Source organism: Temnothorax longispinosus, chromosome 7 (genome assembly GCF_030848805.1).
Source record: "Temnothorax longispinosus isolate EJ_2023e chromosome 7, Tlon_JGU_v1, whole genome shotgun sequence".
Taxonomy (NCBI): domain Eukaryota; kingdom Metazoa; phylum Arthropoda; class Insecta; order Hymenoptera; family Formicidae; genus Temnothorax; species Temnothorax longispinosus.
In genome coordinates, this window is record NC_092364.1 from 20,253,152 (window position 1) to 20,275,196 (window position 22,045).

General features: G+C 39.8%; 2 protein-coding genes across 2 annotated transcripts in view; both read right to left on the reverse strand.

Moving 5' to 3' along the window:
* Positions 1 to 17,255, reverse strand: part of Elk (Eag-like K[+] channel) — a 33,109-nt gene extending 15,854 nt beyond the window's left edge. Inside the window, exons 1-3 of the mRNA XM_071784545.1 lie at positions 16,873 to 17,255; positions 11,255 to 11,624; positions 8,978 to 9,088 (exon numbers count right to left, since the gene is read on the reverse strand). Coding sequence (XP_071640646.1) covers positions 8,978 to 9,053 — 76 coding nt within the window. The 5' untranslated portion in view covers positions 9,054 to 9,088; positions 11,255 to 11,624; positions 16,873 to 17,255. The remainder of the gene's footprint in view (positions 1 to 8,977; positions 9,089 to 11,254; positions 11,625 to 16,872) is intronic.
* Positions 17,256 to 17,383: 128 nt separating this feature from the next.
* On the reverse strand, positions 17,384 to 21,630 carry Nop17l (Nop17 like). Its single transcript, XM_071784547.1, has 4 exons — positions 21,073 to 21,630; positions 19,699 to 20,898; positions 19,159 to 19,610; positions 17,384 to 18,982 (listed from the first exon to the last, which is right to left on the reverse strand). The coding sequence occupies exons 1-4, from the start codon at positions 21,595 to 21,597 to the stop codon at positions 18,589 to 18,591; spliced, it is 2,571 nt and encodes an 856-aa protein (XP_071640648.1). The 5' UTR covers positions 21,598 to 21,630; the 3' UTR covers positions 17,384 to 18,588.
* Positions 21,631 to 22,045: the final 415 nt, after the last annotated feature.

Consider the following 22,045-nt stretch of genomic DNA (forward strand, 5'->3'; position numbering starts at 1 on the left):
ATCAACGTATCGAGAAAAACTGTACATAAAGTGCCAGTATCTCTTCATCCGATTTTGTCAACCAACATTCTCTTCTATAATTTTGTTTTAAAATACATATATGTTTGCTTACGCTCGCATTGGATTTCACGCGATGCGAAAATGCACCTAAAAATCTGACATTTTAATGAAACGCCATAAAGGAGAACGCGTGGTGTATGTGGCTTTCCCCTAGGGCTATATTTTTAGCCGATAATCCCTTCATGGTTCAATTTTCCCTATTATTCGTTATTCGTATTAGTTCCTAATTTTCCGCGTCGCATAAAGGGTGACTATAATCATCAAACGATGCGGCGTCGTTTCCGGATGCTTCCTTACGATCGGACCGGACACTCACACGGGACAAAGGAGAGCATGCAGGATGTGCATGTCCTGCACTGATAAAAGCGTTCGTACACACGTGAAAGCTCTTAACCCGAAAGAGAAAGACGCGTAGGTACGTATGTATCGGACGTTTCGTTTGAAAAAAATCACACCGTTGTTTTACGCTTCGGAGTTTCGCTGGCTCTGACATCCTGGTAGATGCAGCAGTTTCCCCACAGTTCGCGTAAAATGACCTCGTTTTACCAACGAAATTTATGCTCGAGAAAACGCGCGTGTTTGCAAAACAATATCGCATTAACCGCTCGTCGTATTAATTTAAATGCATCTCACGCGCGTTTTCCATCTCTACTCGCATTAGAGTATGGCAGGAGTCCCTGTATAATTAGGTATCGCAACATTTTATTTAGGATTATCGTCATAATAGAATGCGTCATTTGGTATGCCGTAGATAGGATAAAACAAGAAAAAATCTCAAGGTCAAGTGCAATATATTAAAAAATAGCGTCGCTTTTACCCTTAGAAGCTGACGATGACGTCAGAATCATTGACAAAGCTACCGTCCGACGACCGAGATAATTGACTATGCAACGTTTGCATCATGCGTTCTTTTTTTTCCCCCCGAGACGTCATCAACTTGATTTTATCGACAGCACAGTTAATGGAAACTTATGTAATTCTTGGTTGCTCTCGATACGTTGCGTCACTGGCGTTGAAAGAGTGATAAAATACAACGTTAGAAAGGCTTAATTTGTAAGCTGGTGGTTGCGGTGATAAATCGATCGACAAACTACTAAACGATTATTAGCGCGAGTGGCAAACGAGTTGTCCCAAGTGTAGTTTCGCCCGATTGCTCCGGAGGCGGTAACACCAAATAATTACCGAGGTCCCACGAGGCTTCCGAACCCCGGACAAATTGCGTAAGTTATAGCCGGAACGACTCATCACAAATGTAACAACTAATTACGTGCTATCAAAGCGATGTCGATCGAATCGATTTCTTTTTCGCGCACTTCCAGCTATGTTGGTGTAACGATCGACGGGTTTTCCGTTGATCCAATTTTTACTCTACCAGGTTTCAAACGACGTGTTTCCCCTTAGTACAATCGGATTTTTCTCGAACGTATCTAAAGAGGTATATTGGACGTACGGTAGGAAACATTGAGCTGCCTTCTGTATTTTCCGAGAATTCAATTATTTAAAGCTTCAGTAATCGATGTTTAAATGGTCTAAAATTTTGAGAAGTTGATTTTGCGCTTTAAAAATACAAAAGATTTTTGAAAAATCATAAAACGATCTGTATTTTCCAAACGCGATTACTTGTTTGTTTTCACACTCATTAATCCGATATACACGCAGTGTTTCGTATTTCATGGACTGATGGAGATATATCAAGCTGTGCATATTAATTGTTATTTGCAATTTTACAATTCTCTTTCAATAATCACTCGTTACAATTTCGGCGAGCAGTGACGACAAAATCATTCGTGAAAATTTTGAAGGGTCGTACAGTTGATCGCGCAAATTACAAAAAAAATGAGAAAATGTAATTTATTTAATAAGATAAAGATCAAATATATTATTTTTGACAATTTATTGTTCATACAAAAGCGCGACTCGAACTACTTTCGTGGTATATCAGTGGTTTCGATAACATGCACTTATACGCGAATTTAATTAAAACAATGTTTTAAGCTAATTATGGTTAATTATGGTAAATTATCACGATTATAGAGAATAGCACGCGATACATTTGTACAATGCGCATTCGTTTCTATCATATATACCTACTGCAGTCACGTTCCATGTTGTCTTTGGCTCATAGAATATTCATGGATTAAAATATACGTGATGTTCAACCAAAAATAATAATATTACTTTACACAGTGCCAGTTTCAGTCGCGTGTCATTGTTTAATCGCGACCTTATCATGGCCATCATGGATTTACAGGGATATTGTAAGGTATGGGTATACTCGCGACGACCTTGCGAGCTTCGTCACGTTTCGGGGATTTATGTTACAAGTGAGTTTTCGAATAGGGATAATTTAATGGGATATTAATTTTATAACCAACGGTAAGCCCCTCTTCCTTGGATTTTCATGAAAGACGATTCCGTCAAACTTTCAAGGTGCTAACTTCCAGGCGTCGGTGCTCCCGTAACGAGACTGCGGAAGAGATTGGCGACGGTCAAAATGGCTAGCGTATTTATTTTCTGAGATTTATATATTTGACGATACCGTTCGATCAAAATGACATTGTCACAGTTATACCTTCCCGATTGAAACGCAAAGTGGTCAAACGTCGAAACTTGGCTCGAGGCAATCTAACTTGGGCCAATATTCATCTCCGAGCTCACAGAGAGCGATAGGTATTCTTGCGCGATATTCTCGCGAGGTTAAAACACATTATCAGCGCAACCGCGAATCGATATTTTATACATACAGCCCCTTCGATATTACGCGAACGGTTATTGACCTGCCAAAGGTGAGCTATCCATTGTTTTCCGCGCTCGCGTGTTGCATCTCCGGGCGGGTGCAGCGAAATGCTGTGGTGTGCGTTACAGACAGCGAATGGCTAATCATAAGCGATAGATTTACAGTTCGTCAAGTATTGGAGTGTTGGAAACAGAACAATGTTACCCTTGCCACTTCCGATGTGCATCTGCCAAGAAACTTAGTTGTAATGTAATTTACTACAACTCGATTATATATGTGCATAAGACGCTACAGTGCGCGTTTTCCGTCTTCTTTAGAATTATATTCGGTACAGATCGCGGATGCTGCATATATACAACAATACACAAAAGAGTATGGCAAATACAAAAGCGAATATAAAACCAGAAATAATAAGTCGCGGTTTCAATTTAGCGTTTAAATAATTATTGTATTTACGCCAAATTTTATGTGGACATTTTTAATTTATATATAATATTTGACAATTTTTCGATAATTTGCTAAGTTTCATTATTAAATTTTTAAAATGTTTAACAACTTAAAATATTAAATAATATCCAATATTTTAATATTTATGTTATATATTAATATTTTCAATTATACGTAATATTTTAATAATAATAATAATATATATGAGTTATTAATACGTTATTGAAAATTTTAAAATATTGTACAATTTGTTACTACTATTGAACTACCGGAAAATATATTTTTCCGACTTTTGAAATAATAAGGTTTCGATTATACAAGATGATGCGGCATACAAATTTCCTGCTTATCAAAGTAATTTCGAGACAGAATGGTTTATTATTCAAGCGAGTTTATTACGAACGATACCGGTAACTTGGCAATCTCTGTTGGGGGAACGACGAATCGTTGGCTTTAATCGTAAAATTTCGAGGGGTCAGAGAGACAAATAAAGCGACACACGTGTGTATATATATATATATATATATATATATATATATATATATATATACATACACACACACACACACACACACACACACACACATTTGTGGTTTAAATCGATTTCATTTCCCATCATCGTGCCATCGCAAATTTTTCAAGCAATTCAAAATTTCGTTATCACGTTCTGATTCGCAATCGTGTTTGTACATGTAATAAATCTCAACTATACATGTGGTCAATATGCGTGTGTTATAGCCAAAGGAAATGATGCAGAAGGATAATTTACGGGTTTGTAAATAATATATAATGCTCTCCCTCCCTCCCTCTCCCTCTCGTCCTGTTATTAATAATACGTTATACATGTTATTTGTCAATGTTAATAATATTCGATGAAAAAACAGAGGCAACATTTGTCATCAGTTGAAAATCGAAACGGTATTCAGTCTCTTCCGAAACGGAAAATAGCTTTTATTCGATCTCTACAATTTCGTGCGACAACCTTAGTTTTTTCCTCACAGGGAAAAAAAATAGCCTGTCTCTTTACATTACAATGCCTTCCTGACGCGGATATCAAGAGATTAACCTTGGCAAGAGAGTAACCGTGAGATCCAATGCTTATGGAATCCCGTGTGACCAACTTTGTTCGTCATCAAATATATTTCGTGGAATTTTTTTGGGAAAAATAAAGTCGACTCTCTCGTTTGTCGCATCGCTGATATTGTAACTTTAATTTAGCTTTTTTCCTCTCTAGCGACATATAAATTTGAATAAAAATAACATCTGTATAAACTGTAAAAATATGTAAAGCAAATAACGTACATTTTTCAAACACGATACTGAGAAATAATTACAAAGTTTGAGAATAGTTTTGTTAGAAAATTATTTGACTTCTTTTACTTACTTGTTCTTTCTTTACTTATTTATTGTATATATAATAGAACGGTAATAATAACTTGTAGAATTAAGTCCTTCTAGTAATTAAATTGGCCTTTTTAAATTTTTAATTATTTTCATAATTATTTTGTCGTTGAACGTTTATAGTTTATCGTTGTATCGAGAACAAAGCGCGGATAAGTGCGTGCATCGTTCTATGGTTATCTATCTGCGTCAGTACCCGTTATTATTTACGATAAGATACGAGCTATCCATATTTAGTAATCATCATTACCCTTGTCGCTTGGATCGATACGTGGATTATTCGTATGCATTTTCTATTCATCAAAGGAATACTAGATAAACATAAAGGAGAATTGAGAGATCGCTTTAGACATTACATAAATATGTATAACGGGATTAAACTTTTGAATGAGAATTGTATTGAAGAGAATTAATTGCATCGTAACTCTACAAGAATATTATTTCACGAGCTTTGCATCTTTGCATATATGTGTACCAGACATATCCTTCGTTGTTTACATACAGTTCTCAAAGTTCTGATTGACGTACGATGTCTAGCGAAATTATACCTCCGTTGAAAGATAAATGCCACCTTAATTTTAGCACAGTGCTGGCACCGTTTCTTAACGGGGCTTAATATTTCTGTATGTACTCTCTTTATATGACATATAAAACGTAATTGGAGATTACTTGCAAAAGTTATATTTTATCAGGATAATCTCGCGAAATATTATTCCGACGTTTATTATCAGAGTTGTCATAAATTTCAGATTACAACGTTATCAACATTCGAATAATTTTTCACTAATTCTTTTCTTATTTCAAGTTTTGATCATTGGTCAGAGAGTTCTAAATGCAAAGTGATTAAATAGCGATTTATGCCATTGCTCAAAATTAATCGGAGATTGTCGATACGTCTGGTTCGTCAGAGATGCGAGTAATCACGGTGATTAACGTGCTGTATCAACACTCTTTGAGCACACGTGGAAACGCAGTGCACAAAGCGTCGAAAATTAACGTCGCGACAGTACGTATATGTGTCATAGCACGTGAAGAGCAGGACTTTTTGATGTAGAAGGTATTACACACAGATTGAAATTCTCGCTCTCGCTAACGCGTTGCTGTCGCGCAACGTGCGTACGTCGAAACATTGTGACAGCTATAGTGATTCGGAGTGGATACACGATCCGAGGGCCGAGCACCTGTACAACTGGAAGTTGGAAGCCGTCGGAGATATTGGTCACGCTCTGTGTGTGTGTGTATGTGCGTGTGTGTGTGCACCTATCTCTTTTATAACATTCGAATTCCCAATATTCCCATGTGTCTTTAAAGTGTCGAGCATCGTGGTACATTCTAGTTATTGCCAGTTATTTTGCATTACATTTATACGCGGTAAGAAAATTGCGAGCCGACAAATTCTATTGATTTTTTACGACTTTTTGTGGTGTGCATCTTCAACTCCGGACCCAGCCATTTTTCAAATTTGAAAAATGAGGGCGAGGATAATAAATGTACGTAATATTCTATCAATTTTTGAATATAAAGTTCAATTGTGTGTACATGTGTGCACGTGTATAAGCGCGCGCGTGCTGAAGAAATAATAGGATTTATCGATAGATAGTGGGAAAAGGCTCGGAAATAAAAAAAACTCTCGCTTCGCAATCCTTTGGCACTAGCTGAATGTTAAAATTCAATAGAATAGAAATTTTATCGCTACTTGAACAATACCGTGTTATTCGAATTGTAACGAAAAACTAGTATACTAACTGCATATTTGATGAACATACTTTTCGAAAAAATTACAGCTCCCTCCTTTGCAACGCGCAATGCAATAACACACAATTATGATTTGATCAATAATAGGTTGCAATTATATTTGTAATGTTCCACTTTTTTTACAGAACGACGGCTACATTAAACGTAAAAAACTGTGATAAATTTCTATAAATAAATTAAAATAAAACAATATTAATATCTTTTAAAATAGCAGCAATAATAATAGTAGCAGTAATAATAATGCGTACAAAGGGTATTTAGTAAAATGTACAGGCGTTTAAAACACATTCACAGATCATATAAAGGTAAACAATGTGCAACAATGTCCTTATTTTGCAATTGATATGCAATAAATGTAATGTAACTTGTAATAACATTGATATTATTATTTTCCTTTGTTTCTGTGCAGAGAGTTTTCCTATGTAAACAGTAAATATACCGGAATTTCGTGCATTTAATAATAGTCGCGTTTGTCACGAGTGAGATGGCTGCAGTCAGATTTCACAAGTTACATGATATCTTGATGATGACATCAAGCGTAACATATGCGTTTCGGTGGTAACCGAGCAGAAGGATTCTTCGTGCGAATTTATGTGATTGAAATGTACGACTTTGAAAGCAGAATCGATTCGCGTGTCGCCGATGCTGAATTAATATTCTATGTCGACGAGAGGGAACGAGGCAAAACGCAGGGTCGACGGACGAAGTTTTATCAGGTGTTCTTGGCGAGGGGTTATCTAACTGCACGCACAACATGCATCATAATAACGTCGCTATAACAATAGAATGAGAAACACACAATGCGAAATAATTCCAATTTCAAGAGAGCGTACGAGAGGAAATCGCAAAGGAATAAGAAAATAATTGGTTTTAAAATGCGCAATGACTAGACACTAGAATAAATAAAAGAGGATAAAAATTGCTGAACAAAGAGATATGGAAATATATAAAAGAATAAACGAATGGATCAACAATATGGAGAATATTAATCAATAGATCCGCGTGCGCGCAATAATGCTATATATAAAGAGTTGAGTACATTAAATTTGCAACCCTTTGCAAAATCGTCGATGAGATTTCTCAGTGTCCTTGACGAAAGAAGAAAACCGCCAATATTTATTAAGGATGCAATTCTAACCGTGATTTGTTTGAAGACGACGACATTGGCGATCCGTCACCTACTTCTTATAATTAGATTTCTCTTACAATAGCTCGAACCAAAGTTTGATGCCGGCACACACAAACCCTGCGTTTGTTCATTCCCATTGGGAATTACTGGAAAAATAAAATATATAATACACGTAACGTGTATTATAGATTTTAGTTTCTCAATAGCTCCTAAATAAACGTGAATAAACGAACGCAGGCAAAGTTAGGCGTTGAATAACTTGTAGTCTCAGTGGACAGGGATAAAGAGAAGATTCGTACGGAGTGATTGAAACGAGACATTGAATACCCAGTGAACACAATGTCCTAAATCGGGACATATGACGTTTTTAAGACATATGCGTGTTGTCTGGGTAATCAATCGTTATGCTGTTATCGATAAGCAAATCTGCGAGAATAATCTTGGGAAAATTATCTCTTATGATCCCTTTAAATCGGGCGGCAGCGTTTTACCGCGGCAACTGCTGCTGACTCTGAAATTGCGGAAAAAAAACCATTGTGCCTTGTAGCAGCCTGAGCTTTTCCCTCACGCGAGTTTCGAACATAAAATCATGGAAGAAAAAGGACCTGCCCTCAATTCATGCAGCCCGAGGGCTGCAACGCGCGTTATAATCATGACGCTGCACCATCTGGCCCATCGGGCCACCGACATCCTACGCCTCTCGCATTGTTAATGTCCCCGCAGTTAATGCCGATGCACGCATCGAGGCATTAGGGAAAGCCGCGTGATACAGGGACATTAGCATTACAGGCTCAGTTGGGGCTGAACGATAAACCTCGACGGATGAAACACGAAACAGAAAGGGTTTAACCTACCGTTCTATACTAAGCATATACCGTCTATAATACGGAGAAGAAAGAGAGAGAGAGATATATCGATGTATCAACAATATTATTTTGCGCATTACACCTTGTTCCTCGCTAAAACGTGTCAACTCGCATATCCTTTCGCAGCACCGACGAATGCCGATGTAAAGCAGCATGAGAACCGTATTGTATTTTCGTATCCCTAGCAACAGGACTGCAGAGAGGACTTATTGTTAGGGGTGCGCAACCCTCGCGTATGGGGATTAAAGTTAATCGAAAAAAGCGACGGCTTCGGCATCCCCGTGGCGGCTTTGGTCCATCGCTTTTTACCTCTTAAAAGAGAAGTTTTACAGAAAAAGTTTTCCTGTGATTTACGAGGGCGGATTAGTTCGCGAATTGTTCGATACTTACAGTGATTACGCGTAAGTAATCCGTTGATTTACGGAAATTAAAAAAGTAGAGTAAGAAGAGTAATTAATATCTGGGTCTTTGTTTTAGGGCAAAATCTTCCCAAAACTTGAGCGGCGTTCGATAATATTGTAACCGTTACGTCGAAGATTTATACTGTGTCGAAGATACAAGTGTAGCAGACAAAAGACTTACGGGTTCCATCGAAGCGAGTTGCGATAGTGTCCAAGAAAGTATTCTGTGGAGCGAGAAGGCCCTTCCTGACCGGCATTGGGGCCGCTCCACCGCGCTGTTAAGCGCACGAACCTGTGCAAATGCGTAAATACTGCATAATTAAATTATTCGCATACATATCACACACACCCGCATCGTTTACAAAATTAATTAAATTAACGTATAAAGATGGGAAAATTATTTCGCGATCTTCACGTCTTTTAGCAAAGCTCTTCGGCGAACGTCGAATTTCACCGTTTGTGTTGTGCACAAAGTATTTATGGAAATCTACGATTCATTGAACAATACCGTAAGTCAATGTCATTCGAAGCTCCCTATTACGAGACAAAGTGCCATTGTAACGCGCGTTGCCCGGTTCCCGAGCTGATACAATAAATATTTTCTGGAACTATAATCCAATCCCTCTATTTTCCCCTAACCGAGAAATCATTGACCGTCCGCGAATAACCGGGTTATACTATTGCGTCTTGCACATCTCGGAAATATATATGCAAATTGGTTGTGCTTGTTATTACTTTTTCCCTCGGGGTACTCGTGTATTTAGTTAATTAATTATAAATTTAATAGAGATAGAAAAACTATACGCATGTTTATTCCTAGACATAATAAAAAATAAATTACAAAATTGCTTGCTGATTTTGTGATTCATTAATATAATATATAAAAATATATATATTATATGTTACATAATATATACAGATACATATATATTTTATACATATACATGTGTAATTCTCACACGTGACGATGTGCCGTGATTTTTAATTTCAGAGGTAGTCTGCGATAAATGTCAGCGTTATATTATGAAATATCTTGCTAGAACAATTTATTTTAGTTTGACGTATAGTACATATAATTCAATATAAAACGTTTCAAACTGTCTATGAACAATGGCTCTTGTGTTATTTGCCAAAATGAAAATTCTATGTAATCTCAGAGAGAGAGAGACAGAGTACTCTATATAATCTATACACCTAGTGTAAATCATTCTAGCTTCGTGCGCTGCATGTACACGACGCTCTTTAATGCTTTCAGAACGAAATCCATATAGCTTAATGTTAATTTTTCACTTTTAACGTAGCAACGTGATACGGATTTTCTTTCTTTAGCGTTAACAATAAAAAAAAAAAATCTTTTGTATTCCTCAAAAAATTTTCCATTCTTTCGAAGGAGCGAGCTCATTATCTATGTTTCATATTTCTTGGATGTGGACGAAAAATATGAGAAGATGTATTATAATAATGTATATGTATAACGTTACAAATATATGCACCGCGCACGCGTTGTGAAGTGAAATGAAATATATAATATGTAAATCTATAAATTATAATACATGTGCAAATCTGTGGAAATTGAGATTTGATAATCAAATCGGCAAAATCGATCTATCATTAAAATAGGCTTCAAGTTACGTATGGTATCTCAAAGTAAACTTATATTTTCCTCGAACCATCGAATGCTTGGTTTATTACTGTGATATATTACGACGATCGTATTAATTATTTGTACGCCTAATCCACTAAAATAGATTGAGGCACGATACTGAAATACTGAAATCATGTCGGATATCTAAATTTGCACAACGTTTCGCATGATAGATCGCTTGAAATAAGCGGTGTTAATTACTTGTGTATCAAACAAGTTGCATGAAACTATATAAATTACCTGTAAAAGGAGACAATTTTATCTAATTAAAAAGCGTTTACTCTTTAACAATTTAAAAATAATAAAACTTTTGAACGCGCGATAATGCTCAAGAGAATTATATTATTTCATAATAGCAATGGAAAAAGGACTTATTTAAATTGCTTATAATATAAAGTAATGTTCTATTTTGCGCCGAAATGAAACGGTAGAATGATTATTATTTATTTAACGAGAAAAATGTTCTCCTTCACCAACAGGTTGTTCCATCCATTCGCGAGAAATTAGAACCTTTTTACAAAATTCACAATATTCTCCTCATTATTAATTAAATTATTAATGCATATACATCACGTTATATTTAAAAAAAATATATATAATATAATAACTGTAATATATTTGCAACATCAATCATAACATTATTAATTCCACGATTATTAATTATTAAATAAGGAATCATCTCTTTACACATCTACTTCGTATAAAAATCCTCGGAACATATCAAATGGCACGTATTTTCGTTTCTGTCGCTTTTTAGCGACGTGCATAATTTAATATGAACTTTGACGGGTTTCCGTCCCCGATGATACCGACCTTGTCGAGAAAGCGATTAACCCGCTCACTGATCGAGCATCTTCGAACCACCACCACCGATCTATATCCACACCGATTCTCCCTTCGCGTCACCCTCTTCGCTCCGAGTTTAAGGGACGTTCGCGCCTCGTCCGTCAAGTTCGATGCACTCGAGAGATGCGGCACTCGGTGAGATCGGCAGCCAGCGATTAACAGCAGCTCGGGGTGCGCACCGGCCGCGCGAATCGTTCGCTGGCGATCGCGTAACTGACCGAGAGCCGAGGGGAGAGATTCCGTCTATCCTGATGGCCCGGGCTCCTGGCTGACTTGCGCCCCTCGCACCGAAGCGCAACATGTGGTAAACCGTGGGAAGGTAACAGACACACGCGTCCTAGGCGTAGGTGAAGGCACGAGCGAGTACCTCCGATAAGTGTGCACCCCCCCGCGACGCCCCGCGGTACCCCACGCTCTCCACCGCCGACCGCCGTAGGGTTGTGCGCGCGCGCGCGCGCACACACACACCGCCTATTTGCGTGCGCGCGCGCACGTACATCTCAAAATCTGATACGGTCTTTAGTAGAGATAGTCGAGTTCGACACTCGAAGGTTTTTTCCGGTTTGGGTGGGGTTTTTTTTTTTTAATTCTTCGAGCTTTTTCGGTCGACAGGCCGATGGCCCACCCGAATCGAGTGCCACGTGCAATTTTATCGTAATACAAGCAGATTTTTAATAGTCCTTTCGCAGAACTGTTATCATTTAAATTGTTATATAAAGACGTATATAGATATAGGCATCGTACAATTTGCATAATTATGGTATGATTGAGATCGACGGCGAATATAACTTTTCGGGAGAAAATCCGAATATTGGAACGAAGATCGACGCGGGTCTTATCGCCAAGTTAAAACAAAATCCCATCACACCCGACACTGACGGATCACCGTAGAAGCTTTCCTCTCTTAAACACGGCCACAAATTGGCATATCCGTTATTTCGTTCACGTCGAAGCGGCGCCTATCTGACCAAACATTTCCACTCCGCAAAGAATGCGTCCCGTGTTGAATATATTTTCGTTCGCTTCAGTCCGCTTTATGACACGCGTTATGGCGCTTTTGACGCACGGCTCTAAGCTTACCTTATCTTTTCAAGGTCGAAACGTTGGGAGAGAACGTGCTCCGTAGCCGGGAAAATCGCATTTCTCAGCTGCAGCCTTTTAAACGCGCGTCTTAAAACTTGGACTTCGACTCACGTACGTATATGGAACGTATATAGAACGAATTACCATACGCATGACGGGAATGATTTAAAAGCGTAAAAAAATATATTCCGCAGTGGTAAAGATCGGCGCTTTTTTTTGTGATGGAAAGGCCGTTCGTGCGCCGGGCGGCGCCGCGCCGCATCGCGGTCTATATTGAATAAAACGTTGCTGCAGGTCAGTTTGATGGTATTGTATAACGCGCTCATACCGAGGAGGGTCGATGACTGTATTCGCGTGCTAGTCCTTCATGAACAGGCCGCGCAATCTGCAAGCGTTCCCGATATAGATCTCCGTCGCAAAAAAAAAAAAGTTCACGGGGGCGGGCTCGATTTTAACCGGCAACTAAGTTATTTTAAATTTGAACATATAGAACTCGCGGCTGATAACATCGAAATTGGCCGCTGCTGCGAGAAACTGACGCAGGGGGCTATATCTTATTACGTCGAGTTATACGGCGAAGCTATCTTCCACAAATCAAACGCTAAAGCTTTCCCCAGATACGTGTGTGCGCGCACGCGGGTTTCCGCTGAATTAAACTCAATATACATCCGTCTTACGATCGCCCGCGCGGTATCCGTTCCCGGAAACTGAAATCGGAACGTTTGGGTTAATCAAGAACGATGGTCGGTCGGCGGCCGGGTGTCGTTACCCCCAGAAATGGATGTTTATCCGTCAGGTCGTCGCCTCATACATCGTTCTCGAAGAGTGATACATCGTCGAGCGTCGTCACGTCGTATAATATGTCGAACAGAGAGAGAAAGAGAGAAAGAGAGAGGAGAAGAGAATTTTGAAGAAACCGCTACGCTCAGCTGCACAACCGCGGTCTAAGAATACCACCTTCGACTACTTCGCGATTATAAAGCTGCGACCTAATTTTAAAAGCTGCGTTTCCGAAGCGGCCGTGTCGCGCCGAGCCGCCAGACGATACCGGCCTACGGTTAAGCACGTCTACTTTGCGGAGGGATTAACGCTGCATGGGAAGCGATAAGGTAAACGCCTGCAGTAATTCCGCTCCGTCTACCTCGCGCTTGTCATTCTGATGCTTTTTATAGGCACTCGCGCCGCAACGTCTCTTCGAAATTAAACAAGCTCCCGCTATGTAATAAAATATTGATTCCTTACGCGTTATCTGTATAGTCTTCCCTGATTATACGTCGTCTCCCTTCCGTATTTCGTGAATTGAATTACATTTGTCTGGTACTGTCGTTTCTCCAACCGATTCTTTCCGGACTAATGAGAGATGTCAGGCGTATCCCGCAAATAGCAAATTTAAACACAAATACCGCATTAACAGCGCTACAAAGAAAGTGGTAAAAAAAAAAAATTCTCCAAACAATGGGAGAGGATCGTGTCAGTGTTAGTAGGTTATCCGGACAGCGCGGACTGCGCGTAGTTACGAAGCGCGGGGTCCATATAATCGATACTCCAGTACTTCGAATGTCTCCGCGGACAGATACGAAGGCGAGAACGAGAAAGGCCAGGAGCGAGAAACGGGATGAAAAAAACGAGACGGGATGAAACACGGCACGCTTGCTGTTCTATTTAATAGCCGAACGGATAAAAAGTCATTGGCACGAACGACTGGACGACGTTAACGAGTTTCATCTTTTACGATTCGTTCGTAGTTTTAATTGTTCTCTCTGTCTTTATGCTACCGCTCGCGCGCCTCTCTCGCGACAATAAATCTTTTATATACCTTTCGCTATACTGAGCGATTTAATCGCCAGCGATATTTACGGGCCAACGATTTTATCCATTTTACAATACGATGCAATATGGTATAATATAGTACAATTTAGTTCACCACTCTGTGTTAATTAGTAACTATCATTAACAAAATATTTATAAGAATATTTAGCACTACTTTTATATATATATATATATATATATATATATATATATATATATATATATATATATTTAGACAATATTTTAGGTTTTAGACAAAATTTCACACTTATAGATCTCAAGTTTTTTGGGCTAGAAATTGTGCCATTTCCGTGAAGTGAAACTCTTTCAAATGTAAGACTCTGCTGCGTGGTAAAGCATGTGTGCCATAAATTTCAAACTGCCAAGGCGGTAATACGAACAGATACGGAACCTCATGCATTATTCAAGGAAAAACAGAAAGGTAAAAGATACGGCGCGATACGAAAGGATGCGTAAAATCTCAGAAAATAGAGTTGCGTTCGAAATAATCGCGTTATTTGTTTACAAAATCGCAGGGATATTAACGCGCTCGTTCTTACGAAAAGGCAGAAATCCTCTGACCGCGCACGCACAATCGTATGATTACAACGTAATGAATCACATTCCTGGAATGTATTTGGTGTACATTGAAATTAGCGGTCTCAGGGAAATAGATTAGCGGTTCCAAACGAATTAAGCGAGAAATACTGGGACAACCTCGCGTCGCCCGGGTGACGAGTTACAAGATTAGTTGTAGCTAGTGTAGTCGGCCTAACGCGATTCTCGATTTTGCGAGATTAGGCGCTTATCGAGGCGTATATGGGAAATGCACATTTGCTCCGATAAATTGTGCATAAATTCATGAGCCAAGGCATTAATGACTCTGTGTGTACAAGAGCGTTCCGAGCGACGCGAGGGTACCATAATGGTGACTTCGATCAAACACCGATTACCTTAAACTATCTAATACCTCGGTGATTAATTTATCAATTAGTACCTCTATATGAAAAAGAAAAAATTAGATTAAGAACAGTAAATTATACAGTCAGACGTTTTGCTTTACGCAATTCTGTCAATTAATCCGGGCAATTAAACGGGCCTGATTTTTTTTGCCTAAGTGGTCACCTGGGATAATTTTTACACCCCAAATAAAAATCATTGTTATTAATTACATATTAGATATTTTTAATCGTTCTATAATTTATTAATATTTGAGGACAATATGTATATAAATCTTTTGAAAAAAGTAAGAAGAAACCAAAAAAATATTTAAAAGAACGACAAAAGCACATTAAAATTATTGTGGCGTGAGCTTAATTTTTTTCGATACTGAGGTATAAAAATCACCCCAGGCATCCGTTTCCGGGGTTAAATCGAGTTAATTAATAACCGGAGTTCGAAGTCGTTCTGAGAGACTAAAACGGATGGACTATATAGCGCCAGGAAGGACCAGATTCACCTCCGTCTTTCAACGAGACGAGGCTTCCGACTTGGTCGCTTCTTATCGCTCCTCGCTATCGTAATTCACCCTGGTTGAAGTAGCACGGTTCGAGATAACGCGTAACGATCGTTCACCATCGGTCTTTTCTACGTTGGTGCGCGGGCCATCGATATCTCGCCGTGTGTGCCCAATCTCGAAACCGTGTTACGCGGGCCGACGAGCGGTCGCGTCCTTAATATCGCCACCCCCTCCCACCCCCGTTCTACCTGCGTTCGCCAAGCGGCGAATGGTGCCAGGTGCAACGACTAGGCCGACGTAGAGCGACATTAAAACGCTGCCGCATTGCCGATGTCGTGCCGGCCGTAACCGCGGCACGCGGGGTACGCGTCCTTTCTCTCTCGTTCTTCACCCTCTCCGTCTCTATACCTCCTCCCTCGCTCGTGCACCCTCGGTACACAGGCCACCGACTTTCTGAACCTTAAGGGGTGGACGGCTTATCGACCTGATGTTGCCAGTCAGGCCTACCACCCTTAATCCCGTGTATACTTCAATCACATGGTTGTTCCGATAAGCACTCGGAAATTAGGCCTCGCTATTTCTACGTTATCCTTCTTGGCGTCGGGCAAACATCTCTCCGGCTGATTCTGCCGGTAGGCCGCCGCCTTCGAGATGGATAGCTATATAAACATTATCATCTTGACGAAAAGAACCCCTAGATGAACAATTTTCGGAATTACAGGGGATTTTATTGCAAAACACATGAGGATCCGCTTGTGGGGGGAGGGGGGCTGATCGAGTTTTCGTAATAAAAATTGTTTACCGAGTCTCGTTTCAATCATTTGGAATGTATCAAACTGATGATTAGAGATGAGAATTTTACTATAAGTTTTTTTGTAATAAGAATACAGCAAATAAATATCGCAGAGTGAAAGATATCCCTCGTTAAAGCGCCTCATCAAATATCGCGTAAAGCTATCCGTTCCTCAAGATCACCTTTCTCGCCGCGCCATTTCCCGCCCCGTCGTCGCCGCGTAGCAACGGGCAACCCAGTTGAAACGAACCGCCGCAGTGACGACAACGACAACGACAACGACGACAACGACGACAATAAACGACGATGGGATCGCGCGATCGCGCGAAATTGGAGCGTCGCGTTCGCGTGGATCGCCGCGCCGAGTCCCCCCTTTCCCGATGGTACCATCAATAGGAATAATACGGGGAAGTGCGCGGCGATGCGGCGAGAGATACGTACAGGTAGACCGGGGGAGTTTAACGACCTTACAACCCTCGCAAGTAGCGGGATCGATGGTCTCGGAACTCCGGGGGCGAACTCTCATCCGTGGCTCGGAGCGCGCGGCCCGGTCGCTTCCGCCGTCGTGGGCCGTGTCCTACTTTCATCACGGTTCGCCGTCGCGCCCGTTGTTGCCCCGCCGTGGTCCTGGTTTTCACATCGTGTCACGGCATTGCACGACCCGACACCCCGACGGTCGCCGGACGTTTCGCGGATACGCGCCGAGACACACGATCGACGTGGTCTCTGCATTCACTATGTTCGGCTCGACTGAAGAACCTGATCCGCTTCCGGTTTAATTTAAAAGTACAATGTTATTAATGCAGAATCAATTTAATGACGGATATATATAAATTTTTTTTTAATAAGAGAACTTGTTAATTAAAATTTTCAAATATATAAGGAATGATCCTTTCATATTTGAACATTTCCTTAAATATTGCGCTACTAGCTTAATAAACCGAAAAATATATCTCACCTATAAAAACATTTTGCGTGTCTGTTTATTTCATTCTTGCGTTTTATCATTACAGGCATACACTGTTGCGTGAACGTATTAATTTATGTGGGTTGCTTATCAGTAAAAATCTTTAAATATAGTATATAATATAGGAATAAAATGTGCTAAGAGCGCAGATATGTAAATATTTTCCGTCGCGACCAGATAAAAATAACTTATATACAATTTTAATTACAAAATATCGACATATAATATGTAAAATCGATAAATACTTCAATTTTGTCTCATCCAACAAAAAACATTTTTTTTTTAAATGAACAACTTTCAATATTTTTACAACATGACTCAGATATCATTAGGCATCGAAAATTCCGTGTCACGTGATTAGCAATTTTCGAAGCAAAACTATATTTATTTTTGTTATCATACATATAAATCTTTTGGCAAGCGCTCATTGCAATACCAATGCATCTGTATACATGTGCTAACTCTTGGCGCAAGCATTGTATATGTTACGATGTGTATATTACACACATACTTTTGCATAAATTCATGCGATATGATGTCCATTAAAATTGTACGTATAACCTCTATTAAAGTATTTGCGATTTATCATTTGACCATTCTTGATTTAATCAAGCGTAATCTGTGAGTAAAAATTACGTACGTTATACGGCAGTAATATTTATCATGCATGAAAAAGGAACATGTATATATATATATCTCTTTTCTTGGCAGATTCATTAAATCCATCCAATGGCGATGTAATCAGTTTTCTTTAAAATTCCAATTAAAAATATCTCTTACCGTGTTGCCATTATCTACGTATTTTATTACAAATATTTTCCGAGTTAAGGTATAATTTTTATATTAAGCAAAGCTCTATTTCTTTTTATGGATTTACGGTATTAGAAGCTACTCTTAATGCTTCGCTTATCATTAATTAAAGTCAAATATTTAAATAAATTAATAATTTTGATTTGCCATGTTTCCTTGGTTGCTACTTCTACACTAATAACTCACGAGAAAATTATTCCCATCTAAATAGTTTTTGATACTAAAATCATAAAATAGTTTGCAAAGTTATACATATGTAAATTTACGGTATTATCATTGAGTTGCCAGTTACCAGTTACTAAGTTACTAAAAAATCGCAATAACATCCTCGATCGCGTCTATCACATACTTATTATGCATAATTATCTTGTAGTTCACGTTTACATATCAAGATCAAATATCAGATCATTCTTAAATTCCAACTGAACTCCATCTTTCGTGGCTTTAGTCGAGGTATCGGCTTGAACATCTTCGGTGGGTTTTTCTTCAAAGCTAGACTTACGCTTATGCGAAGAATGTTTGTCATCGGCGTTCGATTTTGTGATTTCTATGTTGGCGGTTCTTTGTTGCTGCGAATGTTTGTCTCGAGCAAGTATGGGTTTCACGTTGTCAGAAGTTTCCTCACTCGGCGAACGTTTATAATCTACTTTATATTTGTCACGCTCTTCGGTTTCAGAATTCTCACTTTCGCTTAGTCGGCGATCATGCGCGCGTTTCTTGTTGCGCAGTTTACGTTGGTTCTTCTTTCGCTGTCCAAGAATACTCGAATTAGACCTGAAAAAAAAAAGAAAAATAACAAATTATGCAAATAAGTTTATTGGTATTGCTTGTAAAAGACTGCAGTTGCGAAATCATAAGGCAAAATTATCTTTATATATTACTTTTTCTCTCTTAAGATAATTTAAGAATAATTCTTAATTAAACGTAGATAATTCTTTGTCACATAATACCTAAATAACTGCCGCGAAACTACATCGTTAAACCGTACAGTCTTCTTTAAACTGGAACAATCCGATTCAGAATTGATATCGTGTACGGAATCGTAATGATCATAATGATAATCTGTACACGATGCAGGTAGACTGTTTTCGTCGGCGCTCGATTCGGACATGGAACGCGAGAAATCGCGAGCGCGACGTGACTTTAATATTCCTTTCGAGTGCCTCGCACTACTACCACTGCTATTGCTTGCCAATTCATCTCCGCTGCTTTCCGAGACTGATCTGGCTTTCTCAATGACGTGCTTCTTCTCTTGCCGTCTTTTCACGACTCTTGCGTTTGCTTCATGCTCCTCTTCGTCATCAGAATCCTGCTGATTTGGACGAATATTTATAACGACACCATCATCTTGCGGCTGTACAGAAATTTGCCTTTCCACCTGAGATTCGCCTTTCGGACAGAACTGTAAAAATATTTTACTTATTATAGACAATGTATATAACTCTCTTTCTTATGTTCTTTTTGTTATGCAATATATTTAAATGTTTTACCATTAATTCTTTAAACTTGTTCGTAAATGACGCTGCTGTTGGAAGATCTTTCCCCTCCATGAACTCTGTGTCCACTCCAACGAAATATTGTGCTATGTTCTCAATATCCTTTACTGTGATGCTAAATACAACATTATTATCCCATGGTTCAATTGTAAGAGTTTCCGGCTCGACACAGCCGTCTCCTATTTTAAGACACAGTGAATAATATTGAGGAAAAAATCCAGCACCCATAGATGTTAACAAGATATGTAGCCCTACATTATTATCTAAAATTTTGTGGCGTATCGCACTCGGATTCACATTTTTTACATTTATAACAATGGCTAACTGATTATTGTAAATGTTACAGGTATAAGGAGGAAGATTGTACTTAATATTAGGATTCATGAATGCATCAGTTGTTTCAATCGTTTTACTAGTCCGTAAAGCAGTATCTTCACACTTATCCGTTACTTCACTCGCTTTATTCAATTCTTTATCTTTGCACACGTTTTTAAACTCTTCCACTAGTTTTATTTTGTTATTAGACAAGTCTTTTTCGTCATCCTCGGACGTTACTAATACAGCACTGTTTTGATCGCTATCACCCCCGTTATCTGCCCTATCGGTTTCGTCTATCGGCATCGATGGCGGAATGACTGGTAAAGTTACGATTAATTTTTTATACTTTGGATCAAATCTAGCATTCCCCCTATCTCCGTCCACGCGACATGGTATTGGGAGATTCAGGAAATACTTTGCAGGATTGTCGCTTTTCAAAGTAAGAGACCGTTCGTGTATATCGAGCGTCGCATCGTTAGCACTCTTCAACAGGGGCAGATGTATGGTAATCACTATTCTTTTAGGGACTGTGGCAAACATCCTTGCGTCTCGGTTTAAAGCAAAATCTTCCAATTCCACATCGGACTGATGTTTTATGGTATACGTAGGAGTAGTGTATTTTTCATCCGCAGGCTTCTGTTGCTTGTCCTTGTAATAAGTGGTGGTCGGCGGGGCACGTTGCGGCTTCTCCTCCCTCTGCTTCAAATGGCTCTCGCGACACTCGTCGTAACTCGACATTATCTTCTGATAGATCTCCGGTTCTATGTCCAGCGGTTCTGTTGATGGCGTTTCCGAAGGTTTTCTGATCACTGTGGGATGCGTCATCCCTTTAAAGCTGATCTTGGGAAACTTCAGATTCTTCCTGTCCAGCTTCACCTGGCGAGACGCAGAGATGTACGTGTTAGAAACAGAGAAAGTAAAATTTCAGCGCAAAGATTTAGACCAGGCCTGGGAAACTTCAAGCTCCAGAGAGTCACGATACTTCTCCCTTTTCCACACTCTCCGTGGACGAAAAGGGAGAAGTGTCGTGGTTCTGACACTTAGATATACCTTGAAGTTACTCTCCACGCCGTCCATCGCCGTGTCATTGACAATCTCGCGGAATCGCGCGTTCTTGGACGCCAGGTAGATGGTGTCCGGATGGAAGACCACGTCGTACACCACGCATCGCACATTCTTCTTGTCAAGGTCATAACGGGGCGGTATCAGGGTGTACGGGATGGACCACTGCAGGCCACGGTGGCCCTGTTCATACGAAGGCTGGCTGGTGGGCCGCGCGACAACCTCGTTCTTGCTGATGTTCAAGAAGCACTTCCTGTCGCCGTCCACGCTGGTCTTAATGACGTAACCGGGCTCGGGGTTAACGAACGTCACGTCTACGCCCCGCTCCTTCTCGAGCTGGGTGATCTCTTTCTCGTAGATCTTTCGGTTGTCTGGGTCGGTCACCTCTTCCGCGTACTCGATCAGCAGCTTGCGAAACTCCTCCTTCTTCAGGCAGTCGGTTATGTTTCTCAATTCCTCGCGCGACACGTCAAAATCCTCCCAATCATTTCTACGCCGCTCGTACACGTCCATCTTTATGTTGCGCGTGTTTACAAATAGACCCGTCGGTAGAGAGTCGCGGAAGCGCGTGACACGTGGATCGCGGCGCCACCGCACCGGCCGGTCCCGGCACCGGCTTGCACTATGCGCCCGTTCGATCACTTTCCTATCGTCGAGGAATTCCTCCTCGCTCGAATCTTCAAATATGGGCAAATCTGTCGAGAACGGATTTTGCAAAAGCAAACGTCTCTGCTACGTATATTTCAGCGGAACAGCGGAAATGTGACAGAATCTGTCAACGGGACCGATTGATAGATTGGCAGACTGACTGACAATTCGGGAACCGAACCAGGGTCCATCATTTTGTAATTATAATTTAACGATATATTTTATCGTTAATTAAATCGTTACGAAATTCTGATAGATTCTGCTTGATTTCTTACAATCGGATGCCGTCAGATCGCTGTTGACAGATTATTCT